The sequence below is a fragment of the Scyliorhinus torazame genome, chromosome 16 (assembly GCF_047496885.1).
Source record: "Scyliorhinus torazame isolate Kashiwa2021f chromosome 16, sScyTor2.1, whole genome shotgun sequence".
NCBI lineage: Eukaryota > Metazoa > Chordata > Chondrichthyes > Carcharhiniformes > Scyliorhinidae > Scyliorhinus > Scyliorhinus torazame.
Window position 1 is genome coordinate 33,638,527 of NC_092722.1, and position 25,267 is coordinate 33,663,793.

The 25,267-nt window shown below is 46.6% G+C and overlaps 1 protein-coding gene across 1 annotated transcript in view; it reads right to left on the reverse strand.

Annotated features, from left to right (window-relative positions):
- The window catches only part of acap3a (ArfGAP with coiled-coil, ankyrin repeat and PH domains 3a), a 369,480-nt gene that overhangs the window by 181,123 nt on the left and 163,090 nt on the right, over positions 1–25,267 (reverse strand). The window contains exon 2 of the mRNA XM_072478219.1: positions 19,831–19,888. Within this exon, the coding sequence (XP_072334320.1) occupies positions 19,831–19,888 (58 nt within the window). The remainder of the gene's footprint in view (positions 1–19,830; positions 19,889–25,267) is intronic.

Genomic DNA, 25,267 nt, shown 5'->3' on the forward strand with positions numbered 1-25,267 from the left:
AGAAGGTCAGGATGGTATGGGGCTCTCGATTAAATTTTTTACAAGAAATGTTAGGAGGTTGAATGGCCCAGTAAAACGTTCTAAAGTGTTTTCTCATCTCAAGAGCCTTAACACTGACGTTTCATTCCTTCAAGAAGCGCATCTTTGTGTTAAAGATCACACCAGATTACATAAAGCATGGGTTGGCCAGATGTTTCATTCAAAGCTAGGAGGACGACAATTTGGAGTAACAAATGAATAGAGGTTCCCCCCCTTAAATGTAATCTCAGACCTGCTGGACGTTATACAATACTTTGTGGCCCACATTTTCAATCTCTATAGTTTTGGTGAAAGTCTATGCCCATAACTGGGACGATGCAAAATTTATCACATCGCTTCTATCCTTCCTTCCCAATCTAGATACTCACCAACTTATTTTCAGAGAGAATCTAACCTGTTTGAAATACAAAGCTGCATCGCTCAAGTCCAAAGACTTTCACCTTTTCCAGCGTCTCTCCACCTTTATGACTCAAATGGGTTGTGAGGACCCTTGGCATTTCCTCCACCGGTCACAAGGGACTGTTTCTACTTCTCTCATGTTCACCATGCTTACTCGTGCATCGACTATTTTTTTTTAGATAGAGCTCTTCTCCCCACAGTTAAAACTGCCCTCAGTCAACCATGTTGCATAGGACTGAAACCATGTAGACCAGAGCACAGGTTGGGTTGATAGAGAATCTCTCTCAAAGAATACGGGTGGACCAGTTGGTATATTATTCCTGGTGCTGGCCACAGATTTAACAATTTACATTTTTTTAAAAATTTGCCAAGGTTTGATTTGAACTCCTAACCTCAGCAATACTAGTCCACGAGTACCATTGCTAATGATTTTGTTAGAAAAAGCAACAGCTAAAGGTTGGGGTTGCACGGTGGTGCCGTGGTCAGCACTACTGTCTCAAGGCGCCGAGGATCCGGGTTCGATTCAGGCCGGGGTCACTGTCCATGTGGAGTTTGCACATCCTCCCCGTATCTGTGTGGGTCTCACCCCCACAACCCAAAGATATGCAGGGTAGATGAATTGGCCATGCTAAATTGCCCCTTAATTTGAAAAAAAGTTAAAGGTTGGTCTACATGGAAATTTATCGCAACCCTACGGTCTGACAAAGATTTTTGTAAATCTATATGCACCAATCTAGATTTTTTAAATTAAAACAAACAAATCTGATTCCACACCTCATCAGTATTGTGGCCGAACTCTCTTTGGAGGAACATAATGTATTACATTGCAAATATTATCAAAGGAAGAAAATTAAAACAAGAATTGGTGGATTAAATTTTTGAAATAGATCGGCAATATTCCATTACCTCCACCCCTGAGATTTATGTAAACAGGATAAAGCTCCAGACTCAATTTGACTTACTTTCCACAAATAAAGCTGAGCACATGTTAGAAGGTTCAAGGGGGGCTTTTTATAATTACAGGGACCAAGCCGGCCGCCTACCAGCCCACCAGCTCAGGCACCATTCTCCTTTGTGATTTATCTCCCGGGTCTGTGCTTCTTTCCATAATCTTATCACTGACCCCATTGATATTGATTCGACCTTTGCTTCCTTTTATTGTAACCTCTATCTCCCGTCAGATAGCACGGCAATGGCTGACTTCCTAAATAATTTGGCCATCTCATCTGCAGATGTGGACAGGAAGATACTTTGATGACCCTTTGCATCTGGATGAGATGACAAACTACATTAAGTTGAAGCAAAGTGGTAAGGCTCTAGGCCTTGTACGGCTTTCCTATTGACTTTTATAAAAAATTCTCCACTCAACTTACACCCTTATTGCTCGATATGTTTAATGACTCATTGTCTCACGGTTCTCTGCCCCCAACACTGACTCAAGCTTCCATTTCACTTATACTCAAAAAAGACAGGGACCCTGAAGAACATGACTCATATTGGCCTATCTCTCTTTTAATTGCAGATGTAAAACTGTTAGCCAAGGTACTGGCATGGTGTGAGGAGTCACGTATTCCTAATATAATATTTGATGACCAAACTGCCTTTGTCAATTATCCTCAAATGTACATCGCCTTCTTGACATTATACTTTCCCAACTGCCTCGACCATCCCTGAAGCTGTTGCCTCTCTGGATACGGAGAAGGCTTTTGACCGGGTCAGTGGGATTATCTGTTTGCAATTTGGGGTAAATTTGTGTTTGGCCCAAAATTTACTTCATGGATTTGCCGTCTTTAAACCTCCGCTACTGCGAGTGTGCACACTAACTCTCTGCACTCAGAGTACTTCCCCTTATCCAGGGGAACCTGTCAAGTGTGCCCTCTGTCTCTACTACTCTTTGTCCTGGCGAGGGAACCCCCGTCCTCCTGTGCTTGGTTAAGCTTCATTCAGTTTAAAGTTGCTCTGCACAAAACTCACTTTATCAAGGCCAGAATGAGTAAGGTTTTCTCCAACACAAACAACAAATGTGACCGATGCTCACCCGCCCCTGCAGACCCACATGTTCTGACCCTGCAGGAAGCTGGCTGGTTTTTGGTCATCCCTCTTTTGACACATTCCAACCAAAGTTCTATACACTGACCCACAGCCTTGTCCTTTGACGGCCATGTTTGGAGTCTGCACTGGTCAGTTTCACTAAGATTGAGGCCGACGCACTGCATTTACTTCATGAATATCTCACAGGCAGATTCTATTTACCTGGAAGCCCCCCACTGCTACATCCTAGTTGGAGGTCTTCATGTCCTTTTTATATTTGGAATGGATTAATTATGGCATGAGAATTGTTTTTGTAGTCGGCAACCATTTGTCTCTTTCTTTAAAGTGTTAATTACTGTCGACCGTTAATTTGACTGTTATTTGTTCTTGCATAGTTTTTGTTTGTTTGGGGGAGCTGCATTATGGTGCTGCATTGTACTTTGTTTACTACTCCTTATCTCTTTTGAAAAATCAAAAAAATAATTTATAAAACATGTTTTCAAAGGTACAGCAACCTGCTACATGCAGGACCTGCTTCAACAGTGTTCATCAATGTACCCTACTTGTTAAAAATCACATCTCCTTAACTTAGTGAAGTATCTCAAGATGCTTGACAGGAGCTTTATCAGAGAAAATTTAACAGCGAGCCAAGGAAGGGTTGAAAGCTGGGAAAAGAGGTGGATATGAAGGAAAGCCATAACCGAGAGGCGGAGATCGTTCGGGAATGAATTCCAGAGCTTAGGCCAGTGACAGCTGAAGGATTGAGGCATCCTGAAGGTCAAGCCCGAGACTGAGATCGCAGTTCACACGCTCACTTGGCGCCCATTCACATGTGCAAGCTCCTGCCAATCACAGGGCCAAGAGGGAGCAGTGTGAAGTGGAGGGGAGTGACATCTGCAAACAAAATCTGCCCCTAAAGATTTTAATATTCACTCCGGACAAAACTTACTTTAAATCTCTAGGGAGTGAGGCAGCCCCACCAGTGATGGAGGTTTCCCGGGACAAGTGCGATTTCTCATTGGTGGGAGAGGCTGGCACTACATACATTTATTCATTTGCTTGGAGGGTGAAAAAGAACCAATGCAGAACTTTGCAGTAATTAAGAATACACGTGGAATGAGGTTATCAAGTCAGTTACAGGTCCCGCAAAAGCAAAGTACCGCTGAAGCTGGAAAACCGAAATAAAAACAGAAAATGCTGCAAATACTCAGCAGGTCAGCCAGCATCTGTGGAGAGAGGTACGCTGCAAACGGGCGCGATTCAGCGGACGAAAAACTGTTGGGCGCGTTTTGCTGCAGTGCTGAGAAATACCCCGCTATTCAATGGCACGTTGCTGTTTTTTTTACCTGGGGGGGGGGGGGGGGGTTCTCCCTGCCGAAACCACTCTTAGCGTTACTTCCTGCTGGTGAGCTGATCTCGCCATCAGGAACGGCTCCTTGCAGACTGGGGCACCATTTTGACCAGCAGCCTTGAGTTGCCTACCTTTCAGGCTCCCCAGCTTTATTGACCACCACCCCCCCCCCCCCCCTCTCTCATTCGGCCCCCAACCTGGACAAGGCTCCTGGGAATCCCACCTCCCTCACCCCACTCTCCCCTCCAAATGGCAAGGCCTCCCCAGGGCCCGAACCCTAGCAAAGCCACCTGGACAGTGCCGCCTGAGTGACGCTGCCAGGGTGCCCAGGTGGCGCTGCCAAGGTGTCAGGGGATGCCAGGGTACTACCCTGACCTGTTCCCGACCACCTAAGAGTCTCCAATGCCCTGAGGTGCCATTACACCTGGTCCACCTTTTTGTGGACTAGTGCTAAATGGCGCCTGGTGAGGTCTCCCATGCGTGGCTGTTGACACCCGGGTGCCAGGTGAACACGCCGTCTAGGTATTTAAATAAACCGTGGAACAACGCCGGGCGCAACAGGGTCGCTGAATCATGCCCAAGATTTCAGGCCTGTAACCTTTCATCAGCCTCATGGGCAAATACATGGGAACAGTACCACCTAGAAATTCCCCTCCAAGTCATGCACCATCCTGACATGGAAATATATCGCTGTCCCTTCACTGTCTCTGAGTCAAAATCCTGGAGCTCCCTCCCTTACAGCACTGTGGGTGTACCTACACCCTATGGACTGCAGCGGTTCAGGAAGGCAGCTCACCACCGTCTTCTCAAGGGCAAATAGGGGTGGGCAACAGGTGCTGGTGATGCTCACATCCCAAAAACAAATAAAGAAGGGACTCTTGTGTTAAACAAGGTGAGGGGCGTCATGATATCCACATCAGCATATCATGGTGCTATCACACACACACTGATGGACAGGTAGTTGGACCAACCAACACACACAATATCGCAGCCAATCACCAGTGAGAGTACACGCACTATAAAACAGGGAACACCACAGTTCCCGCTCATTCTACCAGGAGATAGCTCAGAGCACAGATCTCACAGCGTGCCACTCAGACATAAACCATGTGCTGAGTGCCTCACCAAGATAGTGAGAGGGCTGGGTCCACAGGTTAGCTGGTGAAGCATGAACCTCAGCCAGCACTTAGTAGTTGTTATTGTTTAAGACAATAAAACAGAATTGTACCATCCACAGCCGTGTTGGATCATTTGTGCATCGGAACACGACAAGGGGAGCAGAACAATTTGTTCAAGAATCCAAGTGGCAGCTGAAGAAAATTAATGCAAATGGTTAAGAAATTAGTCAAATAAGCTTCCCCCAGTCTTACTGTTCTCTTTCCATGACCTCCTGTATCCTACCTTTCACCCAGTAACCCTGGATGTCCACTTTGCGATGGAACATAAGAAAAGACATTCTGGAAAAGTTAATATTTAACTGAAGTTCCTGCATTGTGTGTGTGTGATGTAAAATGGACAGGAAACCAGCATTATGGTTAGGAAGATCTGGACTTTGTTCAGGATACAGCATACAGCACAGGAACAGGCCATTCGGCCTGACCTGTCTATGCCAGTGTTTTTGCCTCATTCGGGCCTCTTCCCATCTTTTCTCACCTGAATCTATCAAAGCAACCCTTCCCTCAAATGCTTGTCTGGTTTCTTCCTTAAATGGATCTAATGTATTTGCTTCAACCATTATCGAGTTCCACATTCTCATCACTCTTTGGGTACAGAAGTTAGATTTTTTGGTGAATATATTATATTGTTTTTTAAAAATTCATTCTTGGGATATGGGTGTCGCTGGCTGGGCCTGCATTTGTTGCCCACCTCTAATTTCCCTTGAACTGAGTGGCTTGCTAGGCCATTAAGAGTCAGACGCATCACTGTGTGGGTCTGGAGTCACGTGTAGGCCAGATAGGGTAAGGACAGCAGATTTCCTTCCCTCAAGAACACGAGTGAACCAGATGGGTTTTTACAACAATTATCATTCGACTAATTCTAGACTTTTACTGAATTCAAACTTTACCATCTGCCGTGGTGGTATTCGAACCCAGCACACCCAATTACCCTGGGTGTCTGGATTACTAGTCCAGTGACAATACCACTACACCACTGCCTCCCTGTGGCCTCTAGTGGTGCTCCTCCCCACAAGAGGAAAGATTTTCTCTGTATCTACTCTATCAAAACCTCTCCTAATTTCAAAAACTTCTATTAGACCATCCCTCTGCCTTCTTTCATTAAGCAAAAAGAGACCCAGCCTGCCATTCCTTTCCTGATTACTGTATGCTCATACAGTTCTGGTATCATCCTTGTAAATATAATAATAATAATTGCTTATTGTCACAAGTAGGCTTCAATGAAGTTACTGTGAAAAGCCCCTAGTCCCCACATTACGGCTCCTGCTCGGGAAGACCGGTACAGGAATTGAACCCGTGCTGCTGCCTTGTTCTGCATTACAAGCCAGCTATTTAGCCCAGTGTGCTAAACCAGCCCCATATTCCCTGCACTCTCCTACCTTTTTTATAATATGGCGACCGGAACTATTTGATCGCCTGTCGATCACCGTCTCCTGATAGCCATCAATCCTGTTCCCAACTGGATTGTGCTGACAAACCAGAAAGTCAGGCAGGCATCAGATCCATGAATCACTTGCCGTGAAGGATGAACTAACAGCTTATGCGACTGATTGACAAAGCTACGTCTCCGATACTAACCATCTCCCCTCAGTGATTGGGAGTAATTTCCAACACTGCGAGCATTGATTTTGTTGTAGCTGCCCGGCTGGAAATTATCCCATAGTGCAGCTGTCGAGATTGGTGCCAGCTGATCCCCTGACCCCCACACTGCCTACATCAAAGAGGTCGGAGAGAACTTGCTGGAATACTGTAAACAGCAGAGACAAGGGTTAAGAATGAAGTAATCAGCCATTCTAATCCAACCCTGAGCACTGGGAGAAACCAAATGGAAGTGACTAAGAATGTGTGGTGCCTTGTGTAGAGTCTGCTCGGTTCAATGTGGGATAAGACAATCAATGCAGATAATTCGCCTTAGCAACCAGCAGAGACGGAGTCCATGACGGATCACGTAGTGAGGGGAACATTTTCTGTATCTCACAAACACGTTTTATTCTGAGACGGCAGCCAGAGGACAAAGAAACAAATTCAGCAGCCAAAAAACCCAGGAGTAGGTGAAGAGCATTCTTATTTTTTTTTAGAAAATATTTTATTGAGCATTCTTATTTTTTGACACCGTGTGTTTTGAGGCCACAAAATGTCCTACCCCCCAAAAAACTGAGGGAAGCAGCGTCGATAATAGCTTTATAAAAGGCGGCGGATAAGTATGTGAAAAAGAAAAAGCTGGAGAATAGGGATCCGTCTAGTGCTTACAAAAATGCTGGCACAGCTGCAATGGGCAGGATGGCCACCTTCTGTGCTGCAGGCCTCCTTGATTGATTCTATGTTTATGCACAAACAGCTATTTCTGAGCTGTGTTCAATCCAATAATATGTTTGGCCATCCAGTGGGCATTGATATTCCAGTCAGATTCTGTGGAAAGGGTCTTCATTGAAAAGCCTGATCAGTGTAACGCCAAGAGGGTGGGAATTCTTCACTCACTAGGCTGCATTGCATGGGTTACCTAGGGACTTACAGCGCCAAAATAGGCCATTTGGCCACTTGTTGGGATGCTCAAAACTGGGGGTCATTAATATAAGGTGGTCACAATTCATTCCAATAAGGAATTCAGGAGACATTTCCTTACTGGTGAGTTGTTAGAAAGGTGTAGTTGAGGTGACTTCCAATTCCAATTCTCACCAAGGCAGACTTTTGTCCGTTTCCATAGCGAATCATTCCTGGGACAGGTCACCAGTCTGTTGCTAGGGGCGCCACTCCACATCAAGCGTGGCTGACCAGGAGTCTCACCCGCTCTTAGCCACCAGCCATTGGTGTCTGTTCGAAGGATTTTTAGGTTGACGCACTCAATCTGTTTACCGTGTTACGAACGCACCTTCCTTGGTCATCAAGCCCTGGGGTGGGCCTTGAATCTGGAGATTCTGGCTCAGAGGCAGGCACGTTTACCCACTGCACCGGGACAACTTGCATAGATGCATTTAGGGGAAAGTTAGGGAACACGAGGAAGAAAAGATGGAAACGCTGATAGGATATGGCTCATAGGATTTGGGGGAAGGTTATACCATGGGCAGCACGGTAGATCAAGTGGATAGCACTGTGGCTTCACAGCGCCAGGGTCCCAGGTTCGATTCCCCGCTGGGTCACTGTCTGTGCGGAGTCTGCACGTTCTCCCCGTGACTGCGTGGGTTTCCTCCGGGTGCTCCAGTTTCTTCCCACAGTCCAAAGACGTGCAGGTTAGGTGGACTGGCCATGATAAATTGCCCTTAGTGACCAAAAATGTTAGGAGGGGTTATTGGGTTGTGGGGATAAGGTGGGAGTGAGGGCTTAAGTGGGCCGGTGCAGACTCGATGGGCCGAATGGCCTCCTTCTGCACTGTATGTTCTATAAATATCGGCATGGACCAGTTTGGCCGAATGGCCTGTAAATTCTATGTCATTGGTCTCAGCCAATGTCCATTCAGCACACAGGCTTCCTCCCACTCTACCTCAGCTCAATTTCCTTCATTTAGTAACTTTCCCTCCCATTTCCACCCTCCTGTCAGAAAGTGAGTTTTCTTTAAAAGCTGCCATCCATAATGGTCCTGAACAGCCTGGACCGGACACCAAAGCAGGCAGAGAGGTTGCAGCTCTCCCCTTCATTTCAATGGGAAACGAGGGCTCTCTCCCTCTTAGATACTTTTCACCAGGCATCAATTGTTCTTTCACTTGTTGTGCTCTACAGGCATGTCTTCAGGGCCTATCCAAGAGCAAAATCATAGCGACACAAAGACATTTCACGGCAGCATGTCTAAGGACAGGGAGCTTCCGGAAATTAGAAATTACTACTTGTTTGTCTTTTGAAAATATTTTGCCACTTTGTTTCCCCCTTCCACTGGTAATGACCTCCACTTTTCCTTGCTTGCTAAATGTCAGTACATCGACAAACTTACACAGCAATTTGCAATTACACAATCCAATTAAAAAGGCTCATTTAGCTCTCAGACACACCTGGTATCAATAATATAATGAAGGGGAAATGTTTCCGAGCATCCTTTCAGCGTTTGATGCAGTTAATACAGAGGTTTTCTGACTGAGAGTACTGGCTATTAACACCCATATGATGGAATCAGAAGTCCACAGAATTACATTGAGTCTGGGTGGCAGCGTGGCGCAGTGGTTAGCACTGTTGCCTCATGGCGCCGAGGTCCCAGGTTCAATCCCAGCCACGGGTCACTGTCCGTGTGGAGCTTGCACATTCTCCCCATGTCTGCGTGGGTCTCACCCCCACAACCCAAAGATGTGCAGGGTAGGTGGATTGGCCATGCTAAATTGCCCCTTAATTGGGAAACAAAAATAATTGGGTCCTCTAAATTTATTTAAAAATAAATAAAAAAAGAATTACATTGAGTCCACGCACAGAAATAGGGGGTTGAGTTTTCTGGTCCTTCCCACTGGTGGGATCTTCCAGCCCTGCCGATGCTGGTATCCCAGTGGAGGAGAGGACGAGCGACGCAAAGTGCCATAGACATCTGCGGGACCGGAAGATCCTGCCATCGGCCAACGGCGGGTCGCTCCCACCACTGGAAAACATACCGCAGAGGGGGACAGGAAATCCCACTCAGGCCATTTGGCCCAATTGGTCCATGCTGGTGTTTGAGTTCCACATAAGCCTCTTCCCTCTCCTCTTTATCTAACCCTATCAGCCTATCCTTCTCTTCCTTTGTCACTCATCTGTGCTTTTCACCTCAACTATTCCTCGTGGTCACGTTGTCTTACCACTCTCTGGGTGAAGATATAAGTCCACCTGGCTCTTCGTAAAGCACCACACCATGTACCCCATCTCTTATACCCATTAACAGCTGTATTTACCAAAAGAAACCATCCTATACCCACTTGAAATTCACCAACGTTATTCACCTCCTGTGGACAGTTTGATCCACACATTCATCAATTGTTCTTGCTTTGCTCGCAAACAGAAAGCTTCATTCTGGTCCCCACTTCCAGATCAAAATATCACGTCTCTCAGGAATATCCCAAATCTCTTCCTACAACCAACGCTTCCCTTTCTGTAAAACATTAGAATGAGATGCCTGCTCTCGCCAAGAGCCTGATTGCAACCGTATGTTAGAGTTTGACCACACATGAGGGTCTGGGTTACCAAATTAGGCTTGTCCCAATTTTTCATTGAGCAATTTTCTACAGGTACGACATAATCGGCAGCTGTATTACCGAACATTTCAACTGTTCTATTGGTTAAGCTCTGCCTGTGATGTGTTAAAGGGTCCTGCTTTACAGGCGCTGCACAAATTCATACTTGCAGTTACTTCTAGTGAGAGGACATTATCAGGAATCACACACTTCAAGACTATTTGTTCCATGTTCCCAGGTTGTAAACCATAGAATTCCTCCAGTGCAGAAGGAGGCCATTCGGCCCATTGAGTCTGCACCAACCCTCTGAAAGAGCGCCATACATAGGTCCACTCCCCCGCCCTACCCCCATAAACTCACCTAACCTGCACATCTTTGGACACTAAGGGGCAATTTATCATGGCCAATCGTCCTAACCTGCACATCTTTGGACCATGGGAGGAAACTGGAGCACCCAGAAGAAACCCACACAGATATGGGGAGAACGTGCAAACTCAACACAGTCACCCAAGTCCGGAATTGAACCTGAGTCCCTGGTGCTGTGAGGCAGCAATGCTAACCACTGTGCCGCCCCAACTTCTCCCAATTTGTTTTTGTAAAAACAGGCACAATGAGGCCAAATGGCCTCCTTCTGAGCTGTAATATTCTAGGATTCCATCTGTCTCGTTATAATTTTAACGTACACAATAAACGTTTGTAAGATGTAAGAGAAAATAATATTGGAGTCAGTCGATTAATAGTTTATTCTCTTTGATGTACATTGGTATCAGTAAATCACAACAAGCTGCAACGCACAGTTAAAGAACAGGAGCTTGCGCTTGCATATTAATGATGGGCTGTAAAATGTAACCTCGACCACTTTAGGTTACACGGCGAGATGCATTTTACCTTGAAAGGGAAAGAATATTATCTCAGTATTGGATTTAAATAAATAATGATGAGGTACTCCTACTCTTACTTCCGAGCTGTGAGTCCCTCATTTGCAATTTCCACAAGACCACCTTAAAGTAGTTGCACACATTGGGTGGAATTTTGCCATTATCTGTCAGAATGTCAGGCTTTGACTGAAAACCGGTGTGTATTGATCCAGATACACAGCCGGGTTTTAAGACCAGGGGCTGAATTCTCCGTAGCTCGACGACGAAATTTGTGATCGGTGATTGGGCAGAGAATGGATTCCGACGGCGGAATCGGGGCCGGCACCAGTCCACCATGCTCCGCCCCCTCCAAACCGTAGGCGCATCATCGGCCGGCCCACTCGATGGGCCGAGTCTCCAACGGCGCGGGCCACGTGTGGGCCCGGGAGTGCAGGAACCCAGCGTGCCGGCGGCGGACAGTGTCCACCGCCGCCACACTCGGCCGGGATCCATGTTGCCGGCCGGAGAAGCTTCTGCTAGGGCTGGGGGGACTGGTGGTGGGTGGCTAGGGGGTGGGCTGTGAGGTGATGGTTGGCGGGTTGGGTTTGCGCACGGTCGGCCACATGTTTTATGGCACGGCCGTTGCAGGCCGTCAGCCATGCGCTTGCGTGGCCCGGGACCCAGCCATTCTCCTGCCATTTTTGCCGCGATCCGCGGGACTTTCACTCGGTGCAAGCGCTACCCTCTCACCAGTACCGGAATCGGTGGTTGGCGATTGGCTGGAGAATCCGTTGTTACGCCAAAATCAGGGGTGTCGCCAACTTTTTGATAGCAAGACTAGACACATGCTCCGGACATAGCCTCAAAATTGGAGAATCCAGTCCATAGAATCAAGCCCCAGATCTTCGTGGTTAATGCCATCAGTCTGGCAGGGCAGGGCCTGATAGGGCACCACAGAGGTATTGGGGGTTCTCCCCTCTCCTCCCATCAATTGAACACCAAAGTCTCTCCCCCAACCCCCACCGTGGCACTATTGCAGACACTCTCCCCACCCCCCCCAACTTCACAAGCAAGTCCCCCCTCCCAACCCTGCTTAACTGGCATTGACCCTTTCCTAACCCCACCATACATAAGGGGAAACCCCCCCCCCCAAAGGGGCTCCCCAGAGGGCCCGTTCAGCATTGCCCCCTGGCACAGGTTAGCACTGCCAGGTTGGCAATGCCAACCTGGGCAGAGCCAGGAGCAAGGCACTTCCCGGGCATGTCTCCTCTCCCTTTATGGGTGAGAACCTCATTACGTCTCCGGCGAGGGGCGGGGAAAATCAGGCAAATTAGGTCTCGCCTGTAAGAATCCCGTTTCCTAACTCTTGTGGGATTTTATGCTCACATTGCCATTAACACTCGTGGTGGACCCAGGTGCACATTCTCCCTTACTGGTTATGTTTAACGGTACACTTTATTTCCTTCTTAGACACTATTTCTCACTCCCTCAATCCCTGCTCACTCCCCTCGCCATCTCAGTTCTCGTATCAAGGCAAAGTTGTCAGGATGTGAATTTAGATTCGGAGTTAAATAGACCATAAGGTCCAAGAAGGTCTGTCACTGTGGGAGAACCTGGGCTGTGACCTGCCCCACTACAACCACACCTTATCCCCGTAGACCCCCCGCACCTCCACTGGTCACCTCCAGGTCATTGTATGAATAGCACTACCTTGAGCCAACAGTTGGTGTTAGTTTTCATTGAACACATTACAAAATAAGATAAATAACTGGCCAGTATTCAACACAGCTAAACAAATAAAAAATAGAGTTTGAAAGCATGACTGAACAACTTTGGAACGTTCCTCTGGAGAGGAGGCAAAATGGTTAGTCCTGTCCTTTTGGCAGCAATGTTCGTCAGTCCCAAAGTCATGTGCAAAATAATTCAGGTTGTTAGCATCAGCAGAAAGGCTTTGTGAACAGAATCTCTCCTAATCCACCACACAGTGCGCATCCAGGCTGTTGGCTAAGAATTCAGCCTGCAATGACCTGCTTGGCCCATTGATAGCACATACATTTGTTGATTTTTATGGTTATGGCGCAATTACTAAAAGGATATCTCTTTTATTATTTTCAACTGGAGGAGTAGGGTGATTGTCTGTGTGGAGTTTGCACGTTCTCCCCATATCTGCATGGATTACCTCCAGGTGCTCCGGTTTCCTCCCACAGTCCAAAGATGTTCAGTTTAGGTGGATTGGCTGTGCTAAATTGCCCCTTAGTGTCTATGAATGTGTAAATTTGGTGGGTTACGGGGATAGGGTGTGGGATTTGGCCGAGATACGGCCCTGTTTCACAGGGTCAGTGCAGACTCGATGGGCCCAATGGCCTCCTTCTGCACTATAAGGATTCTATGGAAGGGACTTTTAGGTTGCTGTCCTTTCAAAAAACCCTCCACTGAATCCCCACCACCAATGCTATCCATCCTTTGTAAATTTACCTTTTATCTGACATGTACTTGTAGGAGCATGTGACGCTTCACCTGTAAGTGAGGCTGTCCAAGTATCAAGTCATGTTCACTCCTTGTGAAGGCCCAAAAACAATCCACAGGGATTGGGAACAGCGCACTGTTACTTTCTATTTATTGCATATGTCATAAGAATGGCTAGAAGAGGGCAGCACAGTGGTTAGCACCGCTGCCTGGGTCACTGTGTGGAGTTTGCACTTTCCCCCCTTGTGGTGTGGGTTTCCTCCGGGTGCTCCGGTATCCTCCCACAGTCCAAAGATGTGCAGGTTAGGTGATTGGCCATGTGAAAATAATTGCTCCTTGGTGTCCAAAATGTACAATTTAGGTAGGGTCATGGGGATATGTCGGAATGTGGGCCTAGGTAGGGCACTCATTCTGAGGGTCGGTGCAGACTCGATGGGCTGAATGGCCTCCTTCTGCACTGTAGGAATTCTATGGTTCTAATTGTAAGGTGGTGACTGTGTAGATAGATCTATCTGTCAATCACTCTCATTGTCCCCTCCCCCTCTCCTCTGACCCAAGTCTATTACTAAAAAACACAATAGAACATTACAGCGCAGTACAGGCCCTTCGGCCCTCGATGTTGCGCCGACCTGTGAAACCACTCTAAATGATCTTGAAACACGTAACACGGAGGCCCTGATAGTTACAGAGAAGAGGGTGCGGGACAGTCCGGAATGGTGGAGGCAGTGCCTCAGTAGGGCTGCTTTTCACCTGACAGGTAAAATGGACAGCCCGGCTGGCAGCGGGGGAGCTAGAGTTGGGGTATTGAAAAGGGAGCATGGGTTCTGAGGATGATCTGGAGGGAGGTTGTAGGTTGGAGTTTGGGGGAACTAGAGTTGGGGTAGGCCGCAGACGAATTCCTTGAGAGGTCTGCTCCTGCTTGCCAACATGGTGTGCTAAAAGAGCAGTTTAGATCCACTGCTGGTGATCCCTTAGGTTATGGGTCTCCCTCACACATTCTATTAAATTTAAGTCACGGTAGCAATGATGTCATCAGGCTGCGACTTTGCCATGTTAATTAGGCCTCTGCCTGCCTTTTGTGGGAGTCTCTTCCGTGGCTCCATTTCTGCATGACACTTTATAGATACAGAACCACAATTGGGTTACCCGATCCTGATATTTTAATCCCTGCCCCCTCTCTTCCCAGTGCGGAAATACAGATGGTTTGTGGGATAACATATACATCTGCAGCTGTAGCATTGAATTCAGAAAACAATAATTTTAAAAGAAGTTAAGAAACCCTAGCGAATGCCATTCCTAGTCCCTGATTATTGTGACTGGCAATAGACACAGGCATAGGTTCGAAAGTTCATTTTGAACGCTGAAAAATATTTTTTTCTGGAAAGGTCTGCAAAAAACAAGAAGAAGACACGCTGGCTGGTGTCTCCAACACCATTCTGACCTCTAAAACTCAGCATCACGACAAATCAAGCGTATGAACAGGACGTGGCAATTAAGAGAGCAGGGGTGCTTTCCCCGGCATCCTGGCCAATACTTATCCCTCAGCCAACATCACAAAAACTGACCATGTATCGCACTGCTGCTTGTGAGAGCTTGCCGTGCACAATTTGGTTGACACCATTCCCTAAATTACAACAGTGACTACATTTCAAAAAGCAGTTTATTTGCCCTGCAATGCTTTGGGCTTCCTGGGGCCTTGAGAGGCGTGAGAGAAATCAACCTCTTTCTTGCTTTAAATTCTTTCAATTGTTCAACGTTGCCTCACAATTCAATGTGTGCCAATAATGTAGAATCATGGCTATTGTGTAGTATTATATTCTCGCTCTGCAAAGGTAGATGACGACCTTTGACACATGACTCACCGTCTCCAAGATCAGCTTCCATTGGTTAACTAATCTGTGGGCTCAGAAGGCTGCTGCAAGCTGCCTGGTCCTCACGCTCAAAAGCTGCATGACATCACCTCACTCCTTGGTGTGCTTACTGCCGTGTGACCAACCCCAAGCAGCCATTGTTTGCCAATTGCTTCTCTGCCTTTTAATTTAACTAAAAGGCTTGCCTGTGGCTCATTCCTAGCTGCAGAACGCCCCTTACCCCAATAATTACAGGACACATCACTTAACCGCATTGCTCGAGTATGCTCTTGTCCTTAAGCACGTAGGCACTGCTGAAGCACACAGAGCATTACCTCATCGCTGCCTGCCTGAGCAGCTTATATATTCTTTAATGGAAACAGCATCAAGTGGGTCTTGGTAAATAAACCCCAAATGGCTTTGTTGTCAATTTGACTTAGTATTCGCAGCTTGAACTTCCATTTTCCTGATATGCAAACAGCATTTAAATGACCCATACTTTTTCTGAGCAGAATTGTCAAATTAAAGTGGCTGTCAGATGTGGGAAAACATTAGTGCGTGAGGACTGCTAAGTACATTGAATCGAGGCTCTTCAAACTCATTCACTGAAGTCTCATTTCTCAAGAGAACAGCACCCATTGTCCCTTCTCTATGGGTTAGATTCAAACTGGCTCCGAGAGGCAAAAGAACAGTGTTTTAATGCATTGGCCTATTCAGTCCCGCCAAAGGGAAACTGAAACAGTTTTGGCCTTATGTGGCCGAGGACTTTTTTTAAAAAGCGAAAATGTCATACTCTGACTGGCCTGTGCGCGGGGACTTGCCTCGCGGAGAAGAGGCTTGGGTGCTTCTTCTCAGACCAGATCATAGAATTTACAGTGCAGAAGGAGGCCATTCGGCCCATTGAGTCTGCACCAGCTCTTGGAAAGAGCACCCCACCCAAGGTCCACACTTCCACCCTATCCCCATGGCCCAGCAACCCCACCCAACACGAAGGGCAATTTTGGACACTAAGGGCAATTTAGCATGGCCAATCCACCTTGCCTGCACATCTTTGGACTGTGGGAGGAAACCGGAGCACCCGGAGGAAACCCACGCACACACGGGGAGGATGTGCAGACTCCGCACAGACAGTGAGCCAAGCCGGAATCGAACCTGGAACCCTGGAGCTGTGAAGCAATTGTGCTATCCACAATGCTACCGTGCTGCCCTCAACATTGCTACCGTGCTGTAGCAAAGATCAAGGAGAGATGAATTCGCAGCAGCGTGCACCGAGCACGTGAACACGTCAGGTGAGATATGCATCGGGTCCAGTTGCGATGGCTCCCACCTCAGGGAACATATTTTTAAAAAATGTGGTGGAGCAATGTATGTGAGAGCAGCCAGCCTCAATATCCCACAGACTCGGAACTGATAGAAGAGCAAATTGGGCCGAAGAGCTAAAGGAAATGCTGTTTCATTCAAGGATTTTCAGGATGCAATCTCCAAACAAAGGTGGAGAATATGAAATCCTGAAGGTTTCAATTGAAGAACAGTTTGCAATTTCCTTTGATGTTCACACACAAAGGGAATATTATGTCCTCCATAACTGCCTGTGCCAGGCAGTTAATTGTACAGATTTCACCATGGAAACAAATCAGTCACGTCAGTGTAGGGCAAGCATTTTGGGTAAAATTGTCCATGGCCAGGATTTTCCAGCCGTTCCCGCCGGCAGAGTCGTCCATTCGGCACATCAAATCAATTACATGTGGTTTCTCCCCCCTGACAAACTTGGATTGATAGGCCGAATGGCCTATAGCTGAGCTGTAAACCTGTGTAATAATTTAATTGTACCACAACCTATTCAGTCTATTCATCGAGAAATCAGCCCAGATGAAAAATTCAAACGTTATATACATTATTTTGCATGTATTTGATTTAAAATTATTTTTTTAATTAATCGTCTGCTGCAAAATGGGGCATTTCAACTTTGGGCATCAGTATGAGCTTCCAGCTGTCCCCAGGACAAATCAAGCACGGTTACATTGAGAGTAAAGATTCCCTTGTCTTACCCGAACAAACGCATAACCTCAAATTTAAGACAGTTTCTTACAGCAACGGATATTCTTCCAGTTTCCATCATATGGTTTCCCTGGCTAAGGAAGCAATTGAGTGCCAGATAGAGGCAATGTTGAGTTGGGACACATGCTGACTGAGGATTGGGTAGAGGTAACCATTTCACACAAGACTTTCACAACCAGACAGAACTTTCATCCTTTCAGTCTTAGTTGAATTTTAATCCGACAAATGACATATAATTGATCTGCAAGCAGGGGACGGAGTGTAACATAGCTAAATTTGTGGATGATACTAAAATAGGTGAGAAAGCAGACAGTGAAGAGGAGATAAAGATTTTACAGAGGGATATAGATAGGCTAGGAGATTGGACCAAAATGTGGCAGATGGTGTTTAATGTAGGTAAGTGTGAGGTTATCCATTTTGGCCAAAAAAAATAGAAAGGCAAATTATTATCAAAATGGAAAGCAGTTTCAAAATGCATCTGGGCAGAAGGATCAGGGTGTCTTTGTTCATCAATCGCAGAAAGTCAGTTCGCAGGTACAGCATGTAATTAAAAAGGCAAATTAAATATTAGCGTTTATTGCAAAAGGACTGGTGTGTAAAAGTAGAGAAGTGTTGTTGCAATTGTATACGGTGTTGGTGAGACCACATCTGGAGTATTGTGTCCAGTTTTGGTCTCTTCATTTAAGGAAGGATGTGGTGGCATTGGAGGCGGTTCAGAGGAAGTTCACCAGATTGATTCTGGGGTTGAAAAAGTTGACGTATGAGGAGAGATTGAACAGTTTGGGCTTATACTAGCTGGAGTTTAGAAGGATAAGAGGGAATCTGATCGAAGTATATAAAATACTAAAAGGGATAGGTAAAGTAAACGTAGACTAAATGTTCCCCCTCGTAGGGAAATCTAGAATGAGAGGTCACAGACATAGGTTGAGAGGCGGTAGATTTAGAACTGAGATGAGGATGAACTACTTCCCGCAGAGTGTGGTGAATTTGTCGAACTCGCTGCCCCACAGTGCGGTGGAATCTGAGTCATTAACTGGTTTCAAGAAGGCGATAGATACATTTCTTATTTTTAAAAACGTGTTGAAGGGATATGGGGAACAGGCAGGGAGGTGGATTTGAGACCAGGAAGAGATCAGCCATGATCTGATTGAATGGCGGAGCAGACGCGAAGGGCTGAATTGCCTACTTCTGCTCCTAGTTCCGAAGTAAAGACCAGTCCACCACTCAGGCCTGTGACTAGATTTCTAAACTGAGCTGAAGTTGGTTTGATGTATGGAGCAACGAGCACCAAATAAACGGGTGGGGGGGGGGGATATTTTCCATCTGAATCAAGGTTCAGGGACTGATGCATCCTGTCAGGATTTGGAATTCTGTAGAAATGAACATGAGGTAGTTTCTTGGAAATGTTCCTTATCCTGGAGTGGACCCACACTATTGCTAAATTCTGAATCATCGCCCACTTAAATGCCTGATGCATGAAGCTGAACAACATTCAGTTTAACAGATTCAATTTTGGAATCATGCTGTGATCTGAGCAGGTTGCAAGACAAAATCCTGATGGATTTGCAGGATAATTTTTGCAGAGTGAATCTAATTCAGCTTCTGCGATGACGAAGGTGTTAAATACACTGCCTGGTGTGAGACTAAACAACACTGTGCTGAAGTTGCTGAGCTCACTCGATGGGCAACAGAGACCGTGTGGTTGACTATGTGTCCCTGGACCCTGGAGGGAATGAAAGTCAATCAGGCAGCTTGTTCCCAATCACTATGGTGTGATGGGTACTGGAGTATATAGGTGTGAACATCCCAGTGAGAGAACTGCACTGCTCACTCTGAACAAAAATGGCACAAGGGTTCTTTTTGATTGTTTTTGAGGACAGGATCGGATGGTACCCCTCAACTATTGAATAGGCTGCTTATTTTCATTATACAGACTGACACGTGAAAAATGGCTGAGATGCTAGGTGGGTGGGAACCCCCTCAGCAAGGAGACAGTGCCCCTAGACCTGAAGGGAAGATCTGAGGAGTAAAGCCATTTTACATTTAACGCCAGATTCGGATTAAAATGCCTAATTCCACTTCTCTTCCTGCGCCTATTGGTGCACTAATGCAGACTTTCATCCATTTCCATAGCTAGTAACTCCCGGAACAGGTCGCTAGTCTGTCGCCAGAGGTTTATAGCTTGAGGGGCTCCACTCCACATCCAGAGTGGCTGACCAGGAGTCTCTCCCTCTCTTACTGCGAGCTATTGGCTTGTTGGGAAGGATTTGCAGGTTGACACCCTCAACCAATCTGGCCGCACTATGAATGCACAGTCCTTGGCCATCAGGTCCTGGGGTGGGATTCGAACCTGGAGCTTCTGAATCGGAGGCAGGGACACTACCCACTGTGCCATAAGACCTCTAAAAGGCCTCGCTGTGTAAGTGCTGTGTAAATGTAAGGTTTCAGTGGAGCAGTTGGATTCGTGGGGGAGCAGCCACTCACCTTGTCCAGCTTTGCTTCGATTTCCACGACATCAGTCTCCACTTCCTCAATTGTCGCCCTGCAATGAAGACAAAAACATGAGCAACTCACTCAACATCACCATGCACCATTTTACAATAAGATTTCTCTTTCCCCCTACTGCATCAAAACATCTCTTGAGCATTTATTTATGTTTTACTGGTATTGGTGTATCGAATTCAGATAGGTCAACAGCACCAAAATGTTATACGTGTATTTTGATGCAAATAAATTGGTTCCCCAATTCTTACAGTGGAATCTGAGTCATTGAAACGGAGAACTGGAGGATCTATGAGAGCCTTAAGGAAGAGATTTTACAAACCCAATTTTTGGATTGGAACAACCCTTAAAGCCCCAAATAAGGATCAATCATCCACATTTGTTTTCTACCTGCATTCCACCCCGTTTTATTCATACCAGCTTTTTGTCAGAGAAGATGGGGCAGGGTTTTTATGCCCGATGTGGGTATGTGCAGAGGTGGGCGGGCAGGCACGAAAATTTGCCACCGGCTGGTGTGGCAGTTTGGTAGTATTCGACCTTTGCTGGGCCAAAGGAGACAATCCTGCCCAGGGGCTCTAAAAGATGTATTCAGACCTTAAGACAAGGTATCTGGAATTCCTCCACATGATACATTGTAATACGATATCCTGACCATTAAAGTGCATAATTCCTTCTACCCTGATTTGGTTTCAGTTCTGTAAGAAAATGAATACACAGTGCGATGTGTTTCTCTATACACCAATGTCAAAAACATTTGTGACCCTGCGTATTTTCCCTCGGTTTAGCTGTCAGTGCTGTCAGACCAGATAGTGTAATGACAGAGCTATCAAAATCTCTACCAGGGCAGTGCCATGCTGGCACTCCAATGGCAACACCGAGAACTTGCTATGACTAAAATGTCTGATACTAAATTCTTGATCGCTTCTCTCAGTGCTGCAGAGGTGTTTGAATTGTGCACCATCGTTCATGGTATTTTACAATGTCACTTTTCCACTGAAGCTCGGATTTTGGATCATGACAATCCAAGATCCAGGTCCTGATTTAATTTCTGGCTGCACTGAAGCTAAGCAGTGTGGATTCCCTTCCTGAACTGTACCAATATGACCACCTTCAACAAGAGAAAATCTAACCATGACATCCAATGGTATGACTATCGCTGAATCCCTGAATACCAACATCCTCGGGATTACCACTGACCAGAAACTGAATTGGACCAACCATAAAATTAATGTGGCTGCAAGAGCAGGTCAGAGGCCGGCAATTCTGTGAAGAGTAACTCCCTTCCCGACTCTCTGAAGACTGTCCACCAACAAAAAGCACAAATCAAGTGTGTTATGGCATATTCTCCATTTCCCTGGATGAGTGCAGCTCCAACAACATTCAAGAAGCTTGACATCATCCAGGGCAAAGCAGCTTGCTTGATTGGCACCCCATTTACCACCTTCAACATTCACTCCCTCCACCACTGACACACAGTGGCAGCAGTGTGTACCATCTACAAGCTGCACTACAGCAACACACCAAGGCTCCTTCGACAGAACCTTCCAAACCCGTGACCTCTACCACCTAGAAGGACAAGGGCAGCAGGTGCGTGGGAATACTACCAGCTGCAAGTTCTCTCCACCTTGACTTCCTTCACTGTCGCTAGGTGAAAATCCTGGAACTTCCTACACCACACAGGCTCCAGCAATTCAAGGTGGCAGTCACCAACACTGTCCCAAGGGCAATTGGGGTTGGGCAATAAATGCTGGCCCCGCCAGTGAACCCTACATCCCATGAACAAAAAGAATGCCCCCTACAGGGTGGAGTATAACATCAATTTTGTATAAAATCTCAAATTGGAAAAAAAGTCTTGCATTTATATAGTGCGCCTCACAACCACTGGATGCCTCAAAGTTCTTTACAATCATGAAGTAAATTTAATGTATTGTCACTGCTCTAATGTAGGAAATGTGCAGCCAATTTGTGCTCAGCAAACTCCCCTTGTGTACGGTAGAAATATTGAAAATTGCAACAGGCAAGCAACCTGAAATTAACCAGAAATGAATGAGGGGTTTAAACACCCAGAATTACGGTCGGGATTCTCCGATCCTCCGCGTCGAAATCGCACTTGGCGAGGGGGCGGAGAATGGGGCGTCAGACCCGCGATCGGGTCCGACGCCTTCCCGCGATTCTCCCGAGAATCGCCGGCAGCCGCGCGCGCGCGTTTTGAAGCGGCGCCGGTTGGGGGCCATTGAAAGAGGCCCCAGACCGCGGCCGCCCTGGTGGGAGGTGGGGGGACCCGTCACCGGGGAGGGGCCTCCAGGCTCGTGATCGGGGGCCACCGATCGGCGGGCGCGCCTGATCTGGGGGGGTCCTATATTGTCGAGGTCGGGGCCCACTGTGTTGGTCCGCCATGGTGCGTGGACCCGCGGCCGGAAGGGCAGGCCCTGTATCGGCAGCCGGAGCTGCGAGGACTACTCCGGGGCCCTGCTGGTCCCTTTCAAATCGGATAATCACTCTGGACTTTCTCCACGAAAGTCCAGAGTGATTTGCGCCCATTTTCTCGCGGGCGTGGGGACGTAGCCCCATTATCAGAGAACAGCTTTATTGGTGAGCCATTGCTAAAAAGCAGTGTACCTTCTAATCACATTTAGATTGAAGAGGAAAGGTGCAAGATTCCTAATAATGCCTGTTCCCATGGGATCTGCTGCTCGAAGGAGGCAGCCACCTGCTGTCACTCGAGCTGCTTTGGGAATCAATTACTCTGCAGTCCATTCTGTAGAGGACCACTCAAAGGTAGACTTTAAAGGGGATCTGATCTGTCTCAGTTAGCTCCGGGAAGTCATGTTAACAATTACCAAGCAGCTCCGATGAAAAATGTGAAATGTCACCAAGATCACGCCAGATGGGCGTTTTGCCAAAGCTGACGTATATTAATCCTTTGAAAACATTAAATTAAGCATAATGACTCCCCACCTGGGAACCACTGAAAGGTAATAAACTAATGAAAGGGTTCAGGTGACATCATGAAACATGAGCAAGGTGCACAATCGCTGCATGAATCCTAGATGAGATTACACCCTTGAAATCACCCTTGTTTTGCTCCAATTTCCTGAGGGCATGACTCATGCTGGGGATCAGTGGGAGCCACCATTTTAAAATGATCAGGCCACCTGTTGTAGATGCTAATAAAGAGCTGGCAACCGTCAGCATTTCCAAAAAAGGTAGCCAGCATCCTGACCAGATTAGTTTGAAAGTGTGCAAGCTAACATACCAGTGTGCCACTTCCAGTATGACTGAGTGTTGTCAACAAGTGTCACTTTAAAATGGATACCGGCATAAAATTGGGATCTGCAATTTAAAGTGATGACAATTGCTGAGGGGCACAGGTATGCAACCACTTGAATTTTGATCGTGCTTTCAAGGTAGTAATACATCCAAAGGCTCATCACAGGATCATAATTTGATTTTAAAAATGATACCCAGGCTTGAATATTCATTCCAAGATGAGGAGCATAGATTTGAGTCAATTCCCAGCCCCAAAACTCGGCCCAGAGGAAAAGTGCCCTCGATGTGCGAAATTCTGTTCTCGGCGAAATGGGACTCGGGCCCACCGCATCCCCGAAACAGCTTGGAGGCAGCTCAGGGGCTGCTGGGTGTGGAGGCGGGCAGACTGGCTGAAAAGCCCTGCATCGGTGCTCTGATGTTGTGAACAGCCCTCCAGCCCTAACGCTGGGTGGCCCTTCATACCTCCCACGCCAACCTATCTCCCTCCAGCTACATCCATGCCAAATTAATGCCAGCCACTGACATTACACCCTTTGACATTACACCTTTCATGCCATCCTACCCAGTATCCACCATGGACAGACCTCAGGACCCAGATTGAGATTAAATAATGTTCTTAAGTGCCCACTGATGAATTCAGTATTTTTTAAAAAACAATCTTATTGATAAAAACCCATTCATTATGTTTAACCTCCTTTAATCGCTTGTAATTTGTATTCATAGTCCCACTTCAAAGATTTTATTAGCACTTGACACTATCAATCAAATCTTGAAGAGACAGGCTCCCGCCTGTGTTAATGATAGATTATGAGAGTACTCATGCGGCATTAATCCTATCACGGTAACTGTCAAATTTATTTGAACAGAGTGAAATGGCAACACCTTATTTCAACACTCCAGACAGTTTTTTAAAAATTAAAAAATTTATCCACTTTTTTGCACTTCTGTGTTCACTTTTAACAATCCCAAAGGCACCTGAAGTCTCCCAATGGGAACCTGACCTTTCCTGAGGGTGAACCAGGAGACTACTCTAATTCTCCAAAAGGGTACCCTTGCTCCACAAAGAACTCCAATAAGTTTAGATCCTCACCTACCAGGTCCAATGTGTACACCTCATAGGCGGGATTCTCCGTCCCGGCCTCAGGTCAAAGAAGTTTCCCATTGTGGGCACCCCCACGCCCTCGGAAAACCCGTGGTCATGGGCGTGCTGGCTGCGAAATGGAGAATCTCGCTGACAGAGAATCCAGCCACATATCTCCCACATCTGCCTTGCTCAAATCACATCAGACTGAAAACAGCTGCATTTCCAACACATGTAGCTGCCCCCGTGAGCCACGCATGTGCAAAGTTCCATCTGCCGCCATTCGCCCCATTGCAAAAATGATGGGGGCTGGGTTTGGGGTTGGGACATGTGGACTTAGGCCTCCAGGGCTATTTTCACAATGTCTACATTGATATGGCCCTCGTCTAAGGAGTTGTTAGGACAGATAACGAAAAGCATGGTTAAGGAGGTAGATTCTAAGGAGGCTTTGAAAGAAAGCGAAAGGGGTGGAGAGATGGGGAGGTTTCAGGGGAAAGTCCAGCGCTTAAGCTTCACAGGCTAGTCTGTTTTGCGAATGCATCCAATAGAAAAACCACCACTTAATTGTTCACTCTTTTTAGCCAATTACCGCAATAAGTGTTCAGTTTTTAAAATTTAAATTTTAAATAAATTTAGAGTACCAATTCATTTTTTCCAATTAAGGGGCAATTAAGCGTGGCCAATCCACCTAGCCTGCACATCTTTGGGTTGTGGGGGCGAAACCCGCGCAAACACGGGAAGAATGTGCAAACTCCACACGGACAGTGACTCAGAGCTGGGATCAAACCCGGGATCTCGGCGCAGTGAGGCATCCGTGTTAACCACTGCGCCACCGTGCTGCCCGACGAGTGTTCAGTTTAATGGGTGCACATCTCAGTTCTGTGAAAAGATCATTTCAGAAGGAATATAACAATTTATTTAATAAACTGTGGACTACAACCAATACATTGAACAAAGGATTTGGTGGTTTAACCGGGGCATGATGAATTGAGTTATAAGGAGAGGTTGGATAGACTGGGAGTTTTTTCCCTGCAGCTTAGGAGGCTTATGGGTGAACATATAAAGGTT